At 35.3% G+C, this 21415-nt stretch overlaps 1 protein-coding gene across 4 annotated transcripts in view; it reads right to left on the reverse strand.

The window, feature by feature from the left end:
* The window catches only part of Ttll7 (tubulin tyrosine ligase like 7), a 153363-nt gene that overhangs the window by 35545 nt on the left and 96403 nt on the right, over nt 1–21415 (reverse strand). For 3 of the 4 annotated variants that reach the window (XM_071617983.1, XM_071617985.1, XM_071617981.1), the window contains 8 exons: nt 16527–16674; nt 16370–16443; nt 15167–15302; nt 12624–12710; nt 8284–8479; nt 7808–7885; nt 2123–2328; nt 980–1114 (listed from right to left, as the gene is read on the reverse strand). In XM_071617983.1, the coding sequence (XP_071474084.1) occupies nt 980–1114; nt 2123–2328; nt 7808–7885; nt 8284–8479; nt 12624–12710; nt 15167–15302; nt 16370–16443; nt 16527–16674 (1060 nt within the window). The remainder of the gene's footprint in view (nt 1–979; nt 1115–2122; nt 2329–7807; nt 7886–8283; nt 8480–12623; nt 12711–15166; nt 15303–16369; nt 16444–16526; nt 16675–21415) is intronic. The other variant, XM_071617984.1, reaches the window with a different exon arrangement.

The following is a 21415-nucleotide window of genomic DNA, read 5'->3' on the forward strand; positions in this document are numbered from 1 at the left end:
ATGTAATATGTATCACCTCACTTCAAACAAGATGCCATTTTAGTAATATATATCAACAAAATGCATAATATTTGGGGTTGATAATTTGTAATTATGTCATAATTACTAAATATAAATTGTTATTGTGTATTTTTTAAACCAAAGAAGATTTTTTCATTGTTTTTTGTTTTTGTTTGTATATACTTGCTTTAGGCCTAAAGTAATGCTAAAAATTTTAAAAAGGCCAAGTGTGGATTTTTATTCTACAGTTGACCACTAGATGGTGCCTAGTTCTCTGTAAAAATCAAAACATCCCCCTCCCCCACACCCCTTTCCCCCAACAAGAGGATCCCAGCAAACAATGTTTCATTACAGAGGAATTATCTAAGAATAACCATTTGAAAAGCATGCTTGAATAAAGAAATGGAAACTTGAGTGAGAAAATGCTATTTCACCAAAAATATCTTAATAACTTTGACCTTTCATGAATGAGATGTTAAGTCAACTCTCAAGTGTTCAGGATTCTTTGCCATTTTATAATGGTCCACTAGATGGTGCAAAGGTGCATGTAGAAAGAAAAACACAATTCAGCATACGCTATTTCAAAATTTGACCAAAAACTGTGAAACTCAAAATGTCTTTTTATGTCAGGGCCCCACTTTTTTCATCACATCTCAGATCTAAATTTTAATAAAAGATTTTAATGTGATATTTCTTTAATCACTAGGAATAATAATTATTTAATGCTAATTATTTTTACTTGATGAAAGTTATTAAAATAGGACTATATACTGAGCATTGTTGATTATAAATGAGGTCTTGCTGTTCCTGAATCATAATAATTAAAATAATTCCCTATATTTTGTAAAGCTTCTAGAAGCTGAAAAGAAGCTCCATTAATTTTGGTATATCATTGAGATATAATGCTACCAGTAAATAAATTTTACTATTCAAGAATAAATAAATGCTCCTTGATATTTTAAATATATCAAAGACTCACATCTTCTATCAGAAGTTCTGATTCTGCATCTGACTTTCCTGGAAACCGGATCCTCATGTCTTTGAGAACAAATAAGGTCTGACTTGTTAAATCTTCGTCTTGTTCTTTTGTTTTCAGCTGCCGCAAAGTCTCACTCTTAAATTTGAAAGAATACAGATATTTGGAGGGGGACTTATTTCATTGTGCCAGTATAATCTGAAAGATATTTCTAGGTAAAAATGATGCACTTTTAATTGAAAAATAATAATAAAAGGAAAAATATAATTTTTATATTTACAAATTCTTGTCATTAAATGGATATAAATATCAAGGGTAGCTTTCATGTTTCTACATGGTTATGTTTTATTTTACTCAAAGAACTAAAATAAAAATATGAATAATTAAAAATGACTTCCTGGTCAGTTTCATTTGCTACATATACCTTAGACAACTGTGAATTAGAAAAAATATTTAATCATCATCGCCAAAAGAAATTCATCTTCTCTTTGGAAACAACAACATTAAATAAATAAATGAACTAATTAAATCCCTGATCTATATGAAGGTACTTGGTTGCAAAATAAATTCACTGACTAATTCTAAATTTATGGAATTCATGCTAAAGAGAGAATGTTGTGTGTTAATTTATATATTCATAATAAACAACATATATATTCAATATTAACAATATTGTACTTTGCTCTAAGAAGCACTAACATATATGTTATAAACAAGATTGTTACTTAAGTGCGCTAAGGAGAACTTATCAATATTTTTTCAATCTATTAAATCAATAGTCCTGGTAAGTGAAATTTTCTATATAACAATTTTTTTTGAAATTTACAGACAGACTACATAACATACTACAAAACCATACATTCATTCAGATGATTTTCAACAATATTATCCTACTACATCAGCAAGTAGAAAATAAAATAATGCTATTCTCAGTTTCATCTTTGAGTTCTGTGATAAAGTCTGTATTCTAAAAGTCCATTCTAAGTTGTATCCTAAAATAGATGAGTAATTCCAATGCCAGAAGGTCATGAATTGAACTACAGAAAGGATTTGAGGCTCAACCTGTTCTCCTTGAAGCAGATTCCCTTTGCCACCAAGATTCAGAGTACAGTCTGAAATCCTGAAAAGGCAAAGCAGATGACTTACCACCTCAGAGTTGGCAGAGTTGGCTTCATTACCAGGAGGGAGCTGTTTCATGTAGGAGGAAGCACGATTCAAGGAATGTGACCGAGATGCTGAAGTTGGCCGTGATATTGATATCACTTGTTGAGCAGAAACAGGGCGAATGTCCCCCATGGGAAGTGAGTGAGTAGAGATGGACCGAGGGCAACTGACTGACCGCCTCATGGAATCTATCAATGATGGAAAAGAGGGAAGTACAGTAGTGGTGTAAGTAGAAGTTTCCCCCTGTAGCAAGTCTTTATAAACCAAAGATCAAACTAGGTGGCAGTAGAGTGGCGGTAAATGTCAAAGCACAGACATCATCATGAAAATATAAATTTGGAGTTGATTCTTAAATTTAAACAACGAATTTGGTGTAGAACCTCACTAGTGTGCAAAGAATGGCTCTTATGGGATAACACTATAAACAGTACTTTAATGTTATGTTCTCAAAACATTACATAAAAAAACTAGAAGAAAGGAAATTAACAGTGATGGAGAACCTTCTATAGGCCAGGTATATCATGCTCACAGAAGTCCCCTGAAGAAAATAATCCTAATGGCCCAAAGGCTAAGAGACACACACCAACATGGTGGCAAGCTCAGGCTTAAATCTTTACCTATCCAAATCCAATGGCCTCCCTCTTTCTATAATATCATGATATGCCATCTACCATTCTTGGGACAAGACTGGTCACTTATTAGAACCTAAGCATAAGCTAGAGATTGAATATTATTATAAGATTTGTAGGAAGGACAGGAAAGGAGTCTAGAAAACACTCAGGATAAATATGTAAGTTAGAGAATATAGGCCCTTGAAGAAAAAATAAAGCAGAAGAAAAATATAAAGATTATTCTAATGGAATTTAAATATATAATTGGTTATTATAAAATAATACTAAACAATCTTATTTACAGAAGTGAATAAAAATTAGATTAAATTTTAATAGTTAAAAATCTAAATGAAGAAAACATATGGATTTATAGAATTGTTACCAGAACAACTATTCAGGGAAAAAAAAAAAAAAACAGAATATCTTCCTCCAATGTACACTGAGAATATATAAGAAAGAGATCCAATTGTTCCTGATAAAATGTGCCTGTTGACTCTGGGAAACAGATTATCACTCAATACTATCAATATTTTTTTAATCTCTTTTTAATTCATCAGTTCTGTATAACCTCTGTTTCATTTAGTCTGTCTCTCTTCTCTCCACCCCACCTCCCCTTGGGGAATATATCAATCTTCATTAATTAAATAATTTTATAAAATCAGTCAAAATACCCAAACATTTCTCTTTGTTAGGAAAACTATCCCATTCACAGTAGCCTCAAATAAAATAAAATACTTGGGAATCAACCTAACAAAAGAGGTGAAGGAACTCTACAATGAAAACTACACAACACTGAAGAAAGAAACTGAGGAAGACCGTAGAAGATGAAAAGACCCTCCCACACCATGTTCTTGGATAGGCAGAATTAATATTATCAAAATGCTATACATGCTGGTGGGACTGCAAATTGGCGCAATCACTATGGGAAACAGTATGGAGATTCCTCAGAAAACTTGGAATGCAACCATCATTTGACTCACTTGAAATGGAATCACCCTTTGACACACTCTGAGGTATATACCCAAAGGATTTAAAATCAGCATACGACAGTGATGCAGCCATATCAATGTTTATAGCAACTCAATTCACAACGGCTAACCTATGGAACCATCTGTTGCCCTTCAACAGATGAATGGATAATGACATTTTGGTAAATATGCACAATGAAATATTAAACAGCCTTAAGAACGAATGAAATTATGGCATTTGCCAGTAAATGGATGAAACTGGAGAATATTATGCTAATCAAAATAAGCCAACCCCAAAGAATCAAAGCCCAAATGTTTTCTCTGAGATGCAGATGTTAATTCAAAATAAGTTTCGGGGGGAGAATAGAGGTATTTTGGACTAGACAGAGGGGAGTAAACAGAGGGGAGGGGTTATGGGTATAGGAAGGATAGTAGAATGAATCAGATATTATGATCCTACATGCGTATATGATTATACAACCTGTGTAATTCTACATCCTGTACAACCAAGAGAATGAGAAGTTATACTCCATTTATGTATGATGTGTCAAAATGCATTCTACTGTCATGTATAACAAAATAGAACAAATAAAAAAGAATTTAAATGGTCATACCACCAAAAGCACTACACAGATTCGACCCAATTCCCAACAAAATTCCAATTACATTCTTCATAGAAATAGAAAAGGCAGTCATGAAATTCATCTGGAAAAATAAGAGGCCCAGACTAGTCAAAGCAATCCTTCCTGAGACAAGTGAAGCAGGAGGCATCACAATCTCAGACCTTACATTATACTACAGAGTGACAGTAATAAAAAACAGAATGATACTGACACCTAAACAAGCAAGAACACCAATGGAACAGAATAGAAGACCCAGAGACAATACAGAAATACAGTTATCTCATACTAGATAAAGGCACAAAAAAAAATGAACATTGAAGAAAAGATAGCCCCTTCAATGAAGGTGCTGGGAAAACTGGAAATTCCTATGTAGCTGTATAAAATTTAACCCCTTTCTCTTACGCTGTATAAAACTCAACTCAAAGTGGATCAAAGATCTAGGAATTAGGCCAGAATCCCTACACATACTAGAAGAAAATGTATGCCCAACACTCCAACATGTTGGCTCAGGAACTGACTTCCTTAACAAGACTACAGTTCAAGAAGTAAAATCAATAATCAGTAAATGGTATGGCACTAAACTAAAAAGCTTTTTCACAGCAAAGGAAACAATCAAGAATGTAAAGAGAGAGCCTATGGAATGGGAAAAAAGTCTTTGCCACCTGCACCTCAGATAGAGTGTTAACCTCTAGGATATATAAAGAACTTAAAAAGCTTAACACCAAAAAAAAACCCCAGTCAATAAATGGGCAAATGAACTGAACAGACACTTTGCAGAAGAAGAAAAAAGAATGGTTAACAAATATATGAAAAAAATGTTCAACATCTCTAGCAGTTAAAGAAATGCAAATTAAAACTACACTGAGATTTCATCTCACTCCAGTCAGAATGGCAATTATCAAGAATGCAGCAACAATAAACGTTGGTGAGAACGCGAAGAAGGTACACTCATACATTGCTGATGAGACTGCAAATTGGTACAACCACTATGGAAAGCCATATGGAGTTTCCTTAAAAAAAAAAAACTAGGAATGGAACTACCATTTGACCCAGCTTTCCCACCCTTTGGTATATATCTAAAGGGTTTAAACTCAGCTTACTGGAGTGATACAGACACATCAATATTCATAACAGCTCAATTCACAATAGCTAAGCTATAGAACCAGTCTAGGTGCCCTTTAGCAGATGAATGGATAAAGAAAATGTGGTATATGTGGTACCAGGGAGTATTTACTCAGCCATAAAGAATTACTTTATGACACTTGCAAGTAAATGGATGGATCTAGAGATTATCATGCTAATTGAAATATGCCAGCCCCAAAAAGCCAAAGTTCAAATTTTTCGCTGATATGTGGATGCTAATCCACAATAAGAGGGGAGAAGGGAATAACATATTCAGTAGATTAGACAAAGGGGAATAAAGGGAAGGGAGGAGAATAGGGAAAGAAAAGAAAGCAGAATGAATCCAAAATAAATTTCCCTTGTACATATATGAATACACCATAGCGACTCCCACCATTATGTACATCCATAAGAGTGGAGTCCTAATTAGAACAGTATATATTCCATGCTTGTATAATTATATCAAAATGAATTCTACTGTCAGGTTTAGCTTAAAAGAACCAATAAAATAAATTAATTAATAAAGCACATTGCTTTTGCTGGGTGCAGTGATACATATCTGTAATCCCTATGATTTGGTGGCTGAAGCAAGAGAATGACAAGTTCAAGGCCAGTCTCAGCAACTTAGTAAGACCCTCAGCAATTTAGTGAGATTTTGTCTCAAAATCTTTAAAAAAAAAAAAACTAAGTTCTGGGGATGTAGCTCAGTGGTACAGTACTAAAAAGAAAAAAGAAAAGTCAGCAAAACACATTGCTTCTAGAGAATAACTACTGGTCAGCCCATCTTTCTTTGTTTTTACAAAGAACTGGACATATTCAGTATGTACAAAGAACAAGCTTCTACTAAGAAAATATCCCAAATAATTTCCTACTAACTACACTAGAGTCCTGATCACTTAACCTCAGAGCTTAAGGCGATGGTGTGGATGTGTATAATTTGTCACAAAGCAGAGGGAAAGTATTACAGATTCCCATTGTTCATCTGCAAACACAGAAAATTCATACAGAAAAACTAAAACAGCTGAACACCCCAATGACACTTGGTAGATTAACAAAAAAATGGTAGTAACTTCCACAAATTACGTAAGGAAAGTATTTTATATAGTTTTTTTATGTGATCACCTCAGATCAAACCAAAACATAGCCCTCTGAAACCATTACAAATCTGAACTTCCCAAGTTAACTATAGTGCTGCATATAATCAGGATGATGTCTTGGTTATTTGCATCACTTCAGTGACAAAACTCTAGGAGAATTTGTTGGTACAATGTGTAAGATTAAAGAGAATATAAAACAAGGTGAAACCCTTGTTATAATTCCTAATTGAGTATAAAAGAAAATACAACTAATAAGGAAAAAGATTTGTAACTGAATTGGGCTAGTTTAAAATGAACATTTATATTCAAAACATTTTTTTTAAACCCATACCCTGTTTTAGTACACAACTGTACTTATCTCAATTTTTTAATCTATTGGTCTGAGAATCAAAAAGAATTTCAAAGCTCATAAGAACCCCAGCAATTTTTTTTTCTCTACCTTTCCTTTACCCCTCACTAGTTGATGTTATTATGGAGAGACAATTAGCTAGTAGGAGCAGCTGGCAAAAACTGACAACACTTGGGCAGGAAAATTTCAACTTCCAAAACAGAAACGGAGGCTTTTACCTGAAGACACATTGAAAGTACTTAAGGAATCCTTAAGAAAAAAAGGAGGTAGAATAGCTTACAAACTCTGGAAGAGGTGGTCGGTGAACACCCCTTAAACAAATGATACAGAACATAAAACACATTATTTCCAAATATACAAATGCTCAAAGAGCAGTCGTAGGATGTAACTTTCTGGAATAATTTGGAAGTAAAATTAAGACCATTCCTCTAAAATCTATTCTTCATTCCACATGGATTTTGCCATAATCATGCAAGGCCAGTTTGGAGATATCCATATTACTGGAGACTTAACATATTAAGCCATTGCTAGAGATTGACAAAGGCTCACAATTCTGTTTACTGCATAACTGAACGCGTCGTCCCTTTAAAAGAACCCTTCGACATGGAACACTAGGCAAACAGTGCATACTGGAACATAATCACATATCAAAGACAGGTGTTAAAAATAAAGTCCTGGATTGGAGGCAGATCAGTTATGTTGGACATCTGTGGATGAAAGAAGAATCACAAGGACAGTAGAAGGCACTTGGGATCGAAGAAGGAATGAAAGATAGGAGAAAGGGAAATGTGAAAAAAAAGAGAGAAAAGGAAACATAAAAAGAAGGAGACTGAGAAGTTGGTTGAGTGCTTTCCTAAATATTTCCTATGCACCAAAAGCCCTGACTTTAGTGCTTACCTGTGATGAAAATAGGAGGGAACAAAACTTCTACTATTTCACAATTGTGTGGCTCACAGATACATTCAAGTGAATTGCCTAGAGGGATACATACAGTTTAAAAAATAGGTGGTGGTATCAAACAAAGAGGGTGACAGGAGAGGGGGAAGTGGAAAATGACTACATGGGTTTTAAAAAACCATAACCAGCAGATGAGTCGTCAGGCACATTTTGAAAGACCCATGCAAAACTGCAATACTTAAAAACCATGAAATATAGATGGGTGGATCCTTAAGGTAAGCCTATTGTTTTCTATTTGCAGAACCTGACAGGGCTTGATGGATGTATATGCCCAAGTCTAGGTAGGGAAGGAAATGGGGTAGAATCCAGGTCTTCTCACACACAAGGGTTCATTTGGTCCAAGGACCTTTTATTGAGTTGAAATTCAACTCCCTAATTCTTCATATATTTAGTTAACTTGGAAGAAAATGACTTACTGGATTGTTGAACTAATTTGCAGTGGTTGGAGTGCTTAAGATCATATGGAACTTGCTCTTCATCTCCTTTCTTATTTTGGTATTCTTCGTTTTCGTCAGATTCTGAGGAGCTGCCGCTACTCTCATAACTGCTGTCGCTGCTGCAATACTTCTGCTTTTTCATTACCTCGGAACTCTCTGGCATAGAACATAGAGGCTGAAACAGAGGCAAATGTGTTATTCTGCTAGAATTTTTCAAAAGGCTCATTAAAATGATTAGTTGCTATTTTTAATTTCCCCTTCACTTGCTGCTTTTCACTGAAGGCTACTGCTGTAGACTGCTCAGCCTACAGAGCACTCACTGATTGTCGTTCCTGCAAAATATGCTTTCTTAAATAATATAGCTCAGTCATGAAAAATGTTTCTACGTGATCATAACAAAGACCAGAAGTATCTGTAAACAAGAATAAAAAAAAGAAAACTAAGGGAAAACGTGACAGAAAGATATCAAAATTCACAAAGGTAATTGGCTTTTCTTCATTCCATACCAAGTCACTCAATAAATGTGGGGGTGTAGGGAGAAAGGCTGCAAAGGAAGAAGAACAAAGAGAGCACAAAGCAACAACCAGAGAAGCCTCTATAAGTAAGGCCACATCTTAAAACAGAGCCCTAGGTACAACAAGGAGCAAGGTACTAATTTGCCGTGGATGATATTAGTCCTGGTGCTGGAAATTGATCCTGGTGCACACTAAGCACACACTCTACTATTGAGCTATACCCCCTAACCCTTTTCATATATAAAAATGAAAAGTTTTAGCTAATTATCTATTTCCCAAATGGGTCATGAATACCTCATGTCTCTTCTCGGAGGACTCCTTACTTTGACAATCCCAGTCTGGCCATAAGGGAGTCATGCTTCTTTTTATTGTCAGTGCTACAGCTTACAAAATGATAATAATGTGAAGATCAGTTTGACATGGAGATTTTTAGAGGATGGGACCTAGGTCGAAGGGTAGGTAGATCTGTAAAGACTTAAAACGTCTCATCAGAATCGCTTGTTTCCCATCCTCCCAATCAATGAGTTTCCAAAGATGCCAGCTGAAGTTACAGGAAAAAGGCATGGGACAGCATCACTTCAGAAGGAATGCACAGGACTGAGAACAGGACCATTCTGTGATGCAGTCATTTTAACAGACAATTTGTTACAGACACACTTTGCCTCCTATTCCTCTGGGAGAGGTTCCTGCCGTTGCATACGAGAGGCTTGTGTTAAATCAAACAAAGAGGTTTTGATGTTAGCATACATGATAATGAAATCCTTGCATACCATGGGATTTCACTGAAAAGAAGTATATTCTCCAGTGTAATCGTGTAGGATAAAAGACAGAGAAATGGCACTTCGTGAAGTGCCTGGAATACATAGTAAGCCAAAGCATGAGCTTCTTAAAGTTACAGGCTTTGCAAGGATGAAATATAACCAAAGCAGGAAACGGGTTTAATACACCAAGGCACACTTGTATTTCAACACTTGTTCTCCTTTTGATAGTTTAATCTTCACTGAGCACTAATAATGTTCAAAGAGAGGTGCATAAAAACATTTACCAGTAACACAATCATCAAACATTTTGACAATGTTAGGAAATATGATCTCTAGGGGAAGGATGTTGCTCCAAAGGTTTAGCACACACAGAAGAAACAGCAGCACACTTGGACTTGCTAGAAGTACCTTCCCTCAGGCAGCAAGCATTTTAAGGTTTCTTAAGGAGCCTGACTACATAATGAGTTGTCTGACACTATGAAGAACCATAGGGAAAAATACCACTGAAACTTTGTGTCATATATGCATTTGGGACTTTATGACCAAGACACTGTTCAAGTAATTAATTAGAAATCACAGCAGGATAAACTTTCAATAGTTCCTCAACTCTAAAATGGAATTTGGAAATAGGCATTGAGTTATGACACAAACCATACTACTTATCTTTATGTGCAATTTTACTATAAAATCAGTCTTATGTAAAATATCTGTAAATAATAAGATAAATATCCATATATTTACCATCCAGCTTAAGAAGAAGGAGGTTGCTAATATTATATGTGGCATTTATTATTTATGTGACTAATTAATATTTCTTAAATTCTAAAATAAGAAAAAAGTTAGTATTCCTCCTGATACAAATGAAAGTTTTATTTAACTTTGGTCATCTCCAAAAAAGAGAGACCAATGTTTGGCACACAGTATCAGCCCTCTAAAAAGGAAAATTTGCTTTGAAGTTTGCTCCATTTAGACCCTTGAAAACATAAACATAAAAGTTATAAAAATGCTTCTACTTCAAACTAATTATGCAGCTTTCAACTTTGAGATACTGCTGGCTTTAACAATTACAGGATATGCTCATTTCTTTTCATTTCAACAAATACATTTTTAGCTCCCACAACTTGCCTAAAATGAAAGGGATTAAAAAATATACAATGTTGGGCACAGCGGCACAACCCTATAATCCCAGCAGCTCAGGAGGCTAAGGCAGGAGGATCAGGAGTTCAAAACTAGCCTCAGCTAGGGATGTGGCTCAATGGTTAAGTATCCCTGATTCAATCCTCAGTACCCAAAATATGTATTTTATATATATTATTTATGTACATATATATATATTTTTGTGTGTGTATTATGTATACACACACACAATGTGAATTCTGCCCTACAAGAAGTTGTACTTTTGTTTGGATGGCCAATCTTATATGAGGGAAACAACAGTGTCTGACTACCTCGGGGTTTTCGCATTTGCCATTTTGCCATCTACCCCCAGGAGGTTTGGTGTATGATTTGCCAAACTGCAATAACTGATACATAAGATTAGAAACTTCCCAATATTTCCCAAAATAAAGCCAAGATTTATGAAGGTATTCATTTCTACAAATAACTCCATGTTTATTCCAAAGGAATTTTCAACTACCTATTCCACAGTGCCTAAAAACAGAGCAGATAATCAGAAAGTGTCCTCCAAAAATCTACTTAGATATGATCTCTCACCAGACCCATCTTACACAATTTCACCCTTCAAGAACCTTCCACTTGAGTCATACCAAACTTTTCCTTGTTTCTATAACACACCGTCAAGTCTATCTATGCCTTTAAGTTTCCCTCTACCATGAATGTTCTTCCACCCCTCTTAAAGGTGTGGAGTACTTCTCATTTTTGAAAATCCAGTTAAAAACAGCAAAGTCTTTACGAGGTCATTCCCATTATAGCTACTGATCCTGTGCTTCTCTAAGCCACTGTAGCACTTTACATTCTCTATTGCATATTTGTTACATGGTCTCCTGCTTTGGGGTTTATCAATCTGATCTTCCACTTGCCAAAGAAGCCCTTATGAACATATTTAACAAATTGAACTAACAGAGTTTGAGAATTTATGATGTGCCAGGCAACGTTACACAGCAGAGATAAAAGATGAAAATGCACTTTCCACCTCAAGGAGCTCAACCACCTTATACTAAGGCCAACAGGCAAATAGTTATTTGTCATAACTGCTCTGTAAAGTGTTGTTTATGGCATAGCAAGAGAAGGAGGGCAACTGTGTCAACTGGGAGAAAGAGGGCAGGTCTCACAAAGGCAGCAGATTAGGAAAGGGTCTCCAATCAAGCATCAAATCATGAATTTATTTATTTATTTATTTATTATTTTTTTTGGTAAGCAGGCATTCCAGAGGCTTGAAAAAGCATGACAGCACAACAAAGCATGACTGTCTGACCATGCAGACATAGTTTAGTAATGCTGAAATACAAGGTAAAAGAAACAGGATGAAAAATGTTTCCAAGATTTTTCAAATTCAACTCTTTCTCCACTAGCAAAAACTTCAACAGATGTCAGAAAAACATATAGATGTCACCACAACAGAGCAGATGCATGTAAAGCAAACTCCTGCCCTTTCTTACCTACATGACACCTTATTATTTATTCCTAGGATCTGTACTTACTTTTATTAAAACACTATTGTTGTTGCTGACTCAATTATCAATATGAGTCTTCAGGGTCATGATTTTTCTTATCTCTAATGCTACATGTTTCCTTGATAATTATTGGTCTAAAAGATAAAAAGAAAACTTAATAGTGACTTTAGAATAAGAACACTAGTTCTTGGACCCTCTTAGCCTGACTCCTAAGGTTCTTACTAGCACTAGGGAAAAAGCCAAGAAAAAGGAAACGAAACAAAACTCCTGAGTGTGAGATAGCACCATCTTTCCAACTCCACCTGTGCTCCTTCAAAGTGGCACCACTCTTAAAATGAGAAATATCAAGGGAAAGCCAGCTGCACGTGGTAGCATTTACTTTTACATACAGAAAGGTTGAAATACTGCACCTTTGGTCCTCGAGGCCTGGTAGCTTTTCCCATCAATTTTTCATCATCAATTTCACACTGTTCCAGAAGATCCAAAATATCTTCCTCCTTCAAAAAACATTTTAATTTAAATCATGATCACTAATGGACTCTAAAATTTTTCCAACTTCATTAATCTCCATAAAATAATGTACAAGGAGCACTTTTAAAACTACTTAGTGAAGATCTTTCAGATCAAAGAAGGGGAACTAAAGGATTATGGCAAATTCTCTTGAAACTTTCACTAAAGTCTGGCAATGCAAATAATATATAGTTGAAATCTATTGAGTAATAATTATCATAAACAAATGTTTCCTTCTATTATGATATATTATTAAAATCTTAGAATATAGTACTTCAATAATTTAGTGCATTTTGGACACTCAAATCTCTGGAAGCACAGAATTTTCTAGACTATAACTTCAACTAATCATTCCAGTACTAATTACTCCAAAAAATACTAAAACTCCAGACAGAAAATTGGTGATTATACTAAGAATTTCATTTATAATCAATCTAATATTAGTATTTGGCAACACTTAATGAAAATTTTTATAAATTTTTGATATTGCACAAAAGTATTTTTAAAAATATTTTTAGCTGTAGATGGACATAATACTTTTATTTAGTTAGTTTTATGTAGTGCTGGGGATCAATCCTAGGGCCTCACACATGCTAGGCAAGTGCTCTACCACTGAGCCACAACACTAGCCCTGCACAAAAGTATTTTTAGGGCTTCATGAAGCATCTTTTTTTTTCTATAGGCATTAATGAGAGTGTCAATCCAGAAGCACCCTAATACCAGTCTCTTATGCTCTTACAGAGACATTTTGAAGTCAAAAGGAAAAAATATAAACATACACCCCAGTGGATGTTGAACAAACCAAAGAAGTAGCTATACTGAAAGAGGTTTAATCAACTGCTTCACTGTTACTTATTTTCCACCTATAAAAATCAGAACTTTATTTAATATTCATGATTTGTGTTTCAACTTCCCCATAAGTGTTTTTTGAAATACAGACGTTTCACTATACAAGAGAAATTTTTAAAATAAGTTATTCTTCATCCCAATATACGGAAGATTAGCTAATAAAACACCAAAAGACTCATTATAGTTTTGACAAAATAATAATCCTATAATGAATTCCGTGGATAACAGCATTTTTAAAAAGATCCCACAGAGTTCTGCTTCTGTTCAGAAGAAAGATCACAACAGATAATGCTTTCATTGTAGCAGCCAAAAATTATCTGATGAACTAAACAGATTTTTTAAAACAGAAAGCCATAGCTAAAAAATAGTGTGAAAGAACAAATTCCAGAGAAAGGTAAGTTCTTCCCAAATGAACAAAGATGAATTACCACTTTCTACTTTGGGTCCTTTGCCAAGACTGAGCGTTTGTGGGCAAAAATCAGATCTATCATAGGCAAGTAAGAGATTCTGCTGGGAGACAGAGAATCCCCTTAATATACTACCTTTTGGAAGAGAACACTGAGATACTATTATTAAGAGATCTGGCTACCATGTTGAGAGGCCACATAAAGAGAAAGATACACTCAGTCAGCTCCCTGATACTCCAGCTATCTGATTTGATGTACCAAATACATGAGTGAAACCACCTTGGAATTCTAGCCCTTAGTGAGTGCAAGAAACATTTATCTGAATATTTCTTGATTGACTCCAGGCAAGACCAGTGAAAGAACCACTCAATGGCCCCCAGAAATATTGCAGAACAAAGAGCAAGCAAATAGACAACTAATAGACCTTTTATTTTTTTATTTTTTTTTTTAATTTTTTATTGTGGGTTGTTCAAAACATTACAAATTTCTTGACATATCATATTCCACACTTTGATTCAAGTGGGTTATGAACGCCCACCTTCACCCCATACACAGATTGCAGAATCACATCAGTTACACATCCATTGATTTACAAATTGCCATACTAGTGTAAATCTTCTTCTTCTTCTTTTTTTTTTTTTGTGGTGCTGGGGTTTGAACCCAGGGTATTGTGCATTCGAGGCAAGCACTCTACCAACTGAGAAATAGACCTTTTATTAGGGTAAACGTGTGTATTTGTGTGTGTGTGTGTGTATATGTGTGTGTGTGTTTGTGTATGGTTTACTTGCTCTCATACTAGATAATATATATATATTATCAAGAAAAAATGCTGCATGGTGTTAATTATAATCCAAATAACAAGAGTGTCACAAACCACAAAGTTAATTCAATGGATTTCTTTATCCAGTTATACAAAAAAAAAATCGGTGTAATAAGAATGTTCTTGACATATGATAATTACAATATTATATCAAAATTCTCTACTCCATAATTTGTCCTGTTAGACATCTTATTGATGAAGTCCCTTTCGTAGTAAAACACTACCAACTGTTAAAATGAAAAGCCTAAAGTGCACTATAAAATCACAGTATAGTGCTTTCACATGGAGGATGAAGGTGGGCTGTTTTTATAGACACACTATTATTAGGTTCCATCCTTTTTTCTCTGTATCAATGCTCATCTCTTACCTTCATTTTTTTCAAAGGATTATTCAGCTCTCGCTGGAATGAGGCTGCTCTTCCTGAAAGGAAGGTCTGAAAGGCAACAGCCAACAAATTTTCATACTTCTCAAGCAGTGTTTTATCATCTGGAGGATAAATTCGTCTACAAAAAAAAAATCAGATAACCCAATTTGTTTAAAAGAAGTAATCACAGCTCAGTAGTTAAGATAATTGTTTAGAAAACCATTGCCTTCTTGCTCCATGCTAGTTAATATTGATAACTGCTAGAAACAAAGATAGTTTTGAGAAGTTCACAAATTTTTGTGTTACCCATACAAATTAATGCTTATCTAGAGAAGTATCATTACACAAAGTAGTTCCAGAAGATAAGATATAAGGGTTTGTTTCAGAGAAAGTGACTGCAATTGGTTGAATTGGTAAAACACAGAACTTTGTGGGAGAGTGTTCAGATGATGAGGAATACTGGGGAAGTTTTGACTTCATGTAGTGACAGAAGCATGCAAAAATGCAGCATCAGTCTTAATGGCTTGTTTTGGGGTGATGGAGTGAAGACTAGGTAGTGGTAGGTTGGGAAGAATGTGTTCCCCTCACTACTAAGGAGGTGGGTGCTAAGAACAGGAAAGACACCTGTAAGAAACTCTATGCCCATACATTCTTATGCCAATTGAAGCAAGGTCAAGCTGGGAAGGAGGGACAACCTTCCTAGAGCACAGGAGCTTAAAGGGCCTCTTTAGATCCTTGTCAAGGATGATACTATGAGGGGTACCAGTTTAACACAGTCCAAACCCTGTCTACTGTCTCTACCTGACTTCTTCAAATATTTTCTTATTTCTTCCATTTCCTTAGAATTTGAGTTTAAAGAACAGCAACCACTATGAGTTGGCAGAAAACTATTAGAACCTAAATTTCCACTTTCTTAAAATAGTGTATAATAACCAAATCCAGGCCCAGAATGGCTGATTAAAAAGACTCCCCACAGGCCCTCCACAGGCCTGTTGGAAGGAGAGCTGGCAGGAGATTTGTCAAGTCTGAACCACTACTTGCTCACTAGCTGACTACCTTTTCTTCCTTTAAAGATATTAAGCAAAAAAGCACATTCTAAGAATGAAAAGAACTGTACTTCAAGTGAGCATAAAAGGTCTAAAAATATAGAATGATTATTTGACACTTCACTTCCTTCAGTCCATACAAAAATGGCAGCAAAGTTACCTATAATTCCCCATATGTCGATTTTCATGTTCTTCTCTTGAAATCTGCTTCCGTATTTGAGCAAGTCTCTCTTTCTAGAAATAAAGAGTTTACAAATAAAACCCAATGCATGAGTCATGCAATTGAAATTGTGGATACATTGCTAAAATGTTCATACCAACTCTTCTTTCCGCCTCTCCAGTTGGTGTCTCTGCTGTTCCCAGTCTGAGGAACCTGGTAAGAGTCTTTTTATTGAATTTTGACCATAAAGCCTCTTTTGAGCCTCAGCTTTTTGTTTGGCCAAGTTTCTCCTTTTATCGCTGGTCCTAAAATACGAAACACAAGACCATATGCTAGAATTCAAACAAGTTCCAATCTTATTCCTATGAGGAGCATTTGTAGATATACAGAGAGAGTGCAGATTGAAATAAAAGTTGATTTTATATATTCACATATATTCATCTAATCACCCACCAAATATGGAACTCTGCATGGTAAACAGATGATACCAAGATAAAATGGAAATACTATATGCTTGCTTCAAGAGTCAGAGAGTCCCAGTTTGATATTCCATACTAACACCTTAGCAGCTATACAATCTGACACTGGTCAATTAAGTGCTAAGTCTATTTCCCACATATTTTTTATTAAAAATAATAATGTTTCCCTCCTAGAGATCTTATAAAAATCAATTTGTGGTGCTATTAATAGGTAACTAGTCATTCTCTTCTCCCACTTCAACCAATTCTATTTATATTTAAGCACTCTCATTTATACTGACCACTCCTGAGCACATTTTCAGTTATGACTGAAATTCCAGCCTAACAGTCATTATTTGTTTGAAAAAATTGCACATTCTTTCTAATTTTTGGCTTATTCATAAAAATTTAGTTATAAGTCTCTGTTTTTTATAGAAGAAACCCAATCCTGAAATATTTTCCACTGAGACACTTTTTCCTGTTTCCCTCCATTTGGCTGGTGCAATGAGTCTGAGGTCTCTTCTCTAACTCTTCCAGTTTGTACTCCTACATATGACCCCTGAAAGACTTCTCAAGAACAGGGTGGAATTCAGGAATAAAGGAAAATCATAGCGAATTCTGCCCTCAGCCTTAGGGAGAAAAACAGAGCTTATATGCCTATGCCTCATATTGTTATTATCTTGGCAGGTATGGATGCAAATCAAAAGGAACTGGACATAATATCATTTGGCCACCTTCTGCCGTGGAGAGGTAAAAGACGTGCTTAAGTTCACATATGGTCCCATTCAATTCATCAGAAGATTTCCAGGAAAATATGAGATCAAGACTCTGGACAGTAAAGAAATTGCTACTGCCTCAAGTATATATTCCCTCACAACCCCAACTTGTAGGAGTGCTAGGAAATTGATCCATTCTCTTTCAGGACAACACTGAAGCTTCAGTGGTAGGCATTCAACAGGTGGTCAGGATAAAAGAAATAATTCGAGAAAATAAACAAACATATCCAGAACATTGGAAACCATTCAGTACAGTTGGACCCACAGGTGAATGCAGGATACTCAGGTAATCATAAGGAGTTAACACTAGGTTACTGAGTTTCAAATTTATCTTTAGGCAATTAAAAAGACATGAATTTTTAAAGAAGAGGGGTATAATTATATTTGCATATGTTAAATAAAGATTATGGCCTTGGCAGTATGTGTGGTGTATGGTGGCCTAGAAGAGGATGAGGACAGAAGTAGGAAGATGAGATACTATTTCACTAACAATAGGAAATATGAAGACCTGGACCAGGGAAGCAGCGTGTTAAAGAAAGAGTGAGTTTAGAAGAATATTTTAGAGAAAGAATGGGAATGCTCTGGTGACTAATTCAATGTGCAGAATAAGGAAAAGGAATAAACTCGTAATCATACCAAAATTTCTGATTTTCCTGAGTGGGTAATTATGAATATCATTTTTCCAATGATGAAGACAATTTGTCTTCGAGTTTTCTCAGTGAAGGGAAGAGGTAATGCAGTGGTTGAGGTAGCTCTTGATACTTGATCTTTTTTATATTCCATTTCATATAGAAAAATCATTTCTATATAGAATGCAGTTTACAGGTAGGAGAGGGAAAGGAAAAAGTGAAAACAATATAAAGGGGAAAAGACCAAACAGAAAATAAGGAGGGGGGGAGAAGGAAGTAAAATTTTTTAAAGGAAAAAGAAAAGTAAGACGAATACAGAAGGAATGAGATATTTTAATTAATATGCTAGAAAAGAAATAAACATAGACCTAGATGCCATCCACAGCAAACAAGACTCTGACAGTCAAGGATACTGACACACAAACAGCTCAAACACATATGAACAGAAAAGTAACAAAAACAAGCTCACACAGAAGTCCTCTCAGACACATTAAAAAATGAATAAAAGACAACCACACTGAGTTTTTTTAAATTACTATTATTATATGGCCTTTCATTTAAAAAAATAGCAAAGTAATAAGCAGGAAAATTAAATCTTTAATTCACAAATCAGACTATAATACCAGTACTACAAGATAGCTCTTGAACTGCAACTATGATTAAGATGATAATGATATTTTAATTAGATCATTTTCTTTACATTTGGCCTTTAGAATACTGTCATTGTAAAACTTGGTTTGCATTTCTATAACTACAGGCATAAGTTAGACCTAATGACTCTCAGCACTTACTTCACAGACCAGAAAAAAATTTAACCAAAGACCGAAATATTCTGATTCACTTAGCATTTTAATCAGCATTTTTCTACTCAACTATGTCCATACACTGTCCTAAAAATTTTTGTTCATGACTTTCTTGATTCCTTCCCACTACTCATTACCCTGTGAATCCATCCAAGGGATTTCTCTAACCATTTGTCTCATATTGCTCCATGCTGCAGAAGTACAGAATCACTGGAAGATTTATGAACATGCTTTGCTTTGTCTTTCCACTTACCTATTTTTCAACAAGTAGTTAACTTAAATGAAATGTCCTTCCTCTAGGCTTGTCTTCCAACCCAAATTATATTTACTGCTCACTCTATACTAGTTGTAGATATAGCCCAGGAGAAGCAAAGAGAAATAGAGCCATTGCCCTCAAGGAGGTGACAGTTTAAACAGAGTGGGGAGATGGATGCAAAGTGAGAGTATCATGATAGCACAAAGGGAGAAGTGAGCCATGATTCTTTAATAAAGGCTTCAAACAGGAAATTAAGCTTGAGCAAGGTTTTAAGAATGAGTTGACAGGGGCTGGGGATGTGGCTCAAGAGGTAGCGCGCTCGCCTGGCATGCGTGCAGCCCGGGTTCGATCCTCAGCACCACATACAAACAAAGATGTTGTGTCCGCAGAAAACTTAAAAATATTTAAAAATTCAAAAAAAGAATGAGTTGACAAACATATGATCAATATTATGCTATGGTTTGGTTATGATATTTCCCCCCAAATTTCATGTGCTATTGGTCCCCAATTTAACAGTACTGAGAGGTGATGGGACCTTTAACAGGTAGAACCCAGTGTCAGGTGATTACATCATTGTGGCACCATTGTCAGGAATGGATTAATGATTTTCTACAGAGACTAGGTTAGTTCTCTTGAGACTGCATTAAGCCTTGTAGCATTGAGATGGATACTACGGCACTGAATTAGTTACCGCGAGAAATGGTTGTTTATAAAACAGATCAGCTTCTCCTGATTCACTATTGTAAATGTGCTCTTCTGCATGCCTCTCTTTTCTTTGCTCTTTTCTACCCTGCAACATGAAGTCCTCACAAGAAGCTGAGCAGATGCCTGCTCCATGCTTTTGGATCTCTAGAATTGTCACCTCAGTAAACCTGTTGTCTATAGATTTCCTAGTGTCAGGTATCCCTTCAGAAAACAATCTAAGACAACATACAAAGAAATGTTACTCTGACTTTTTTAAAAAGGAAAGAAATTCTGACACAAGTTACAATGAACCTGAAGCCATGCTAAGTGAAATGTGCCACTAACAAAGAGACAAATACCAAATGATTGCACTCTTATGAGATAAAAATAGGGCACTCAAATTCATCAAAAGTGTAATGGTGGTTTCCAGAAACTAGGAGGTGAGGTGAATGAGGAGTTAGGACCAAATGGTGTAGAGTTTCAATTTTGCAAGATGAAGAGTTCTCACAGGGTGGTGATAATTACATAATACTGTGAATGTACTTAATGCCACTCAACTGTACACTTAAAAATGGTTAAGATGGTAAATTTTATGCTAACTATATTTTACCACAATTAAAAATATTTGACATTCACCAGAGGGACAAAGGTGCATGAATATTAAATGTAAGAAAGTGAAAAAGCATATTAATGAGAACAACACAAAAAAGTTCTTAGAAAAATCAATCCCAAGGCAGAGAAAAAAGAACAAGAAATGATTGGGTTGGAGAGAGATGCAAGGGCCAGATCAAAAAGTACCTTGTATGTAATATAAAGGAGTTAAACTCTGTCTTATAGTATGGAAACTATCTGATCAGAATATCAGAGCTTATAAAAATCTCTTCAAATGCTAGCATCTCTTGGTGCTCTGACTCTGCCCCTCTTTAGTTCTTAAAATACAGAATCCAACTGTCTGATCTTATTCATTAGAATCAACTGCAATCTGTACATGAGTGTCAATCAGATATCTCTACCTCCTGAGTCCCTATGTATCAAATTTACCATTTAACAATTCTATCTCTGTGTCTCAAATCATCTTTAAATTAACATATTCATACACCTCAGATAGAGCATTAATCTCCAGGAGATATTAAAAAAAAATTTAAAAAACAACCCAATCAATAAATGGACTAAGGAGCTGAACAGACACTTCTCAGAAAAAGATATACAATCGATCAACAAATACATGAAAAAAATGTTCAACATCTCTGGTAATTAGAGAAATGTAAATTAAAACTACAGTAAGATTTCATCTCACTTCAGTCAGAATGGCAATTAACAAGAATACAAGCAACAATAGCAGTTAGCAAGGACATAGGGAAAAAGATATATTCATACATTGCTGGTGGGGCTGCAAATTGGTGTGACCACTATGGAAAGCAGTATGGAGATTCCTCAGAA

Source organism: Marmota flaviventris, chromosome 10, assembly GCF_047511675.1.
Source record: "Marmota flaviventris isolate mMarFla1 chromosome 10, mMarFla1.hap1, whole genome shotgun sequence".
In the NCBI taxonomy this organism is placed as follows: Eukaryota; Metazoa; Chordata; class Mammalia; order Rodentia; family Sciuridae; genus Marmota; species Marmota flaviventris.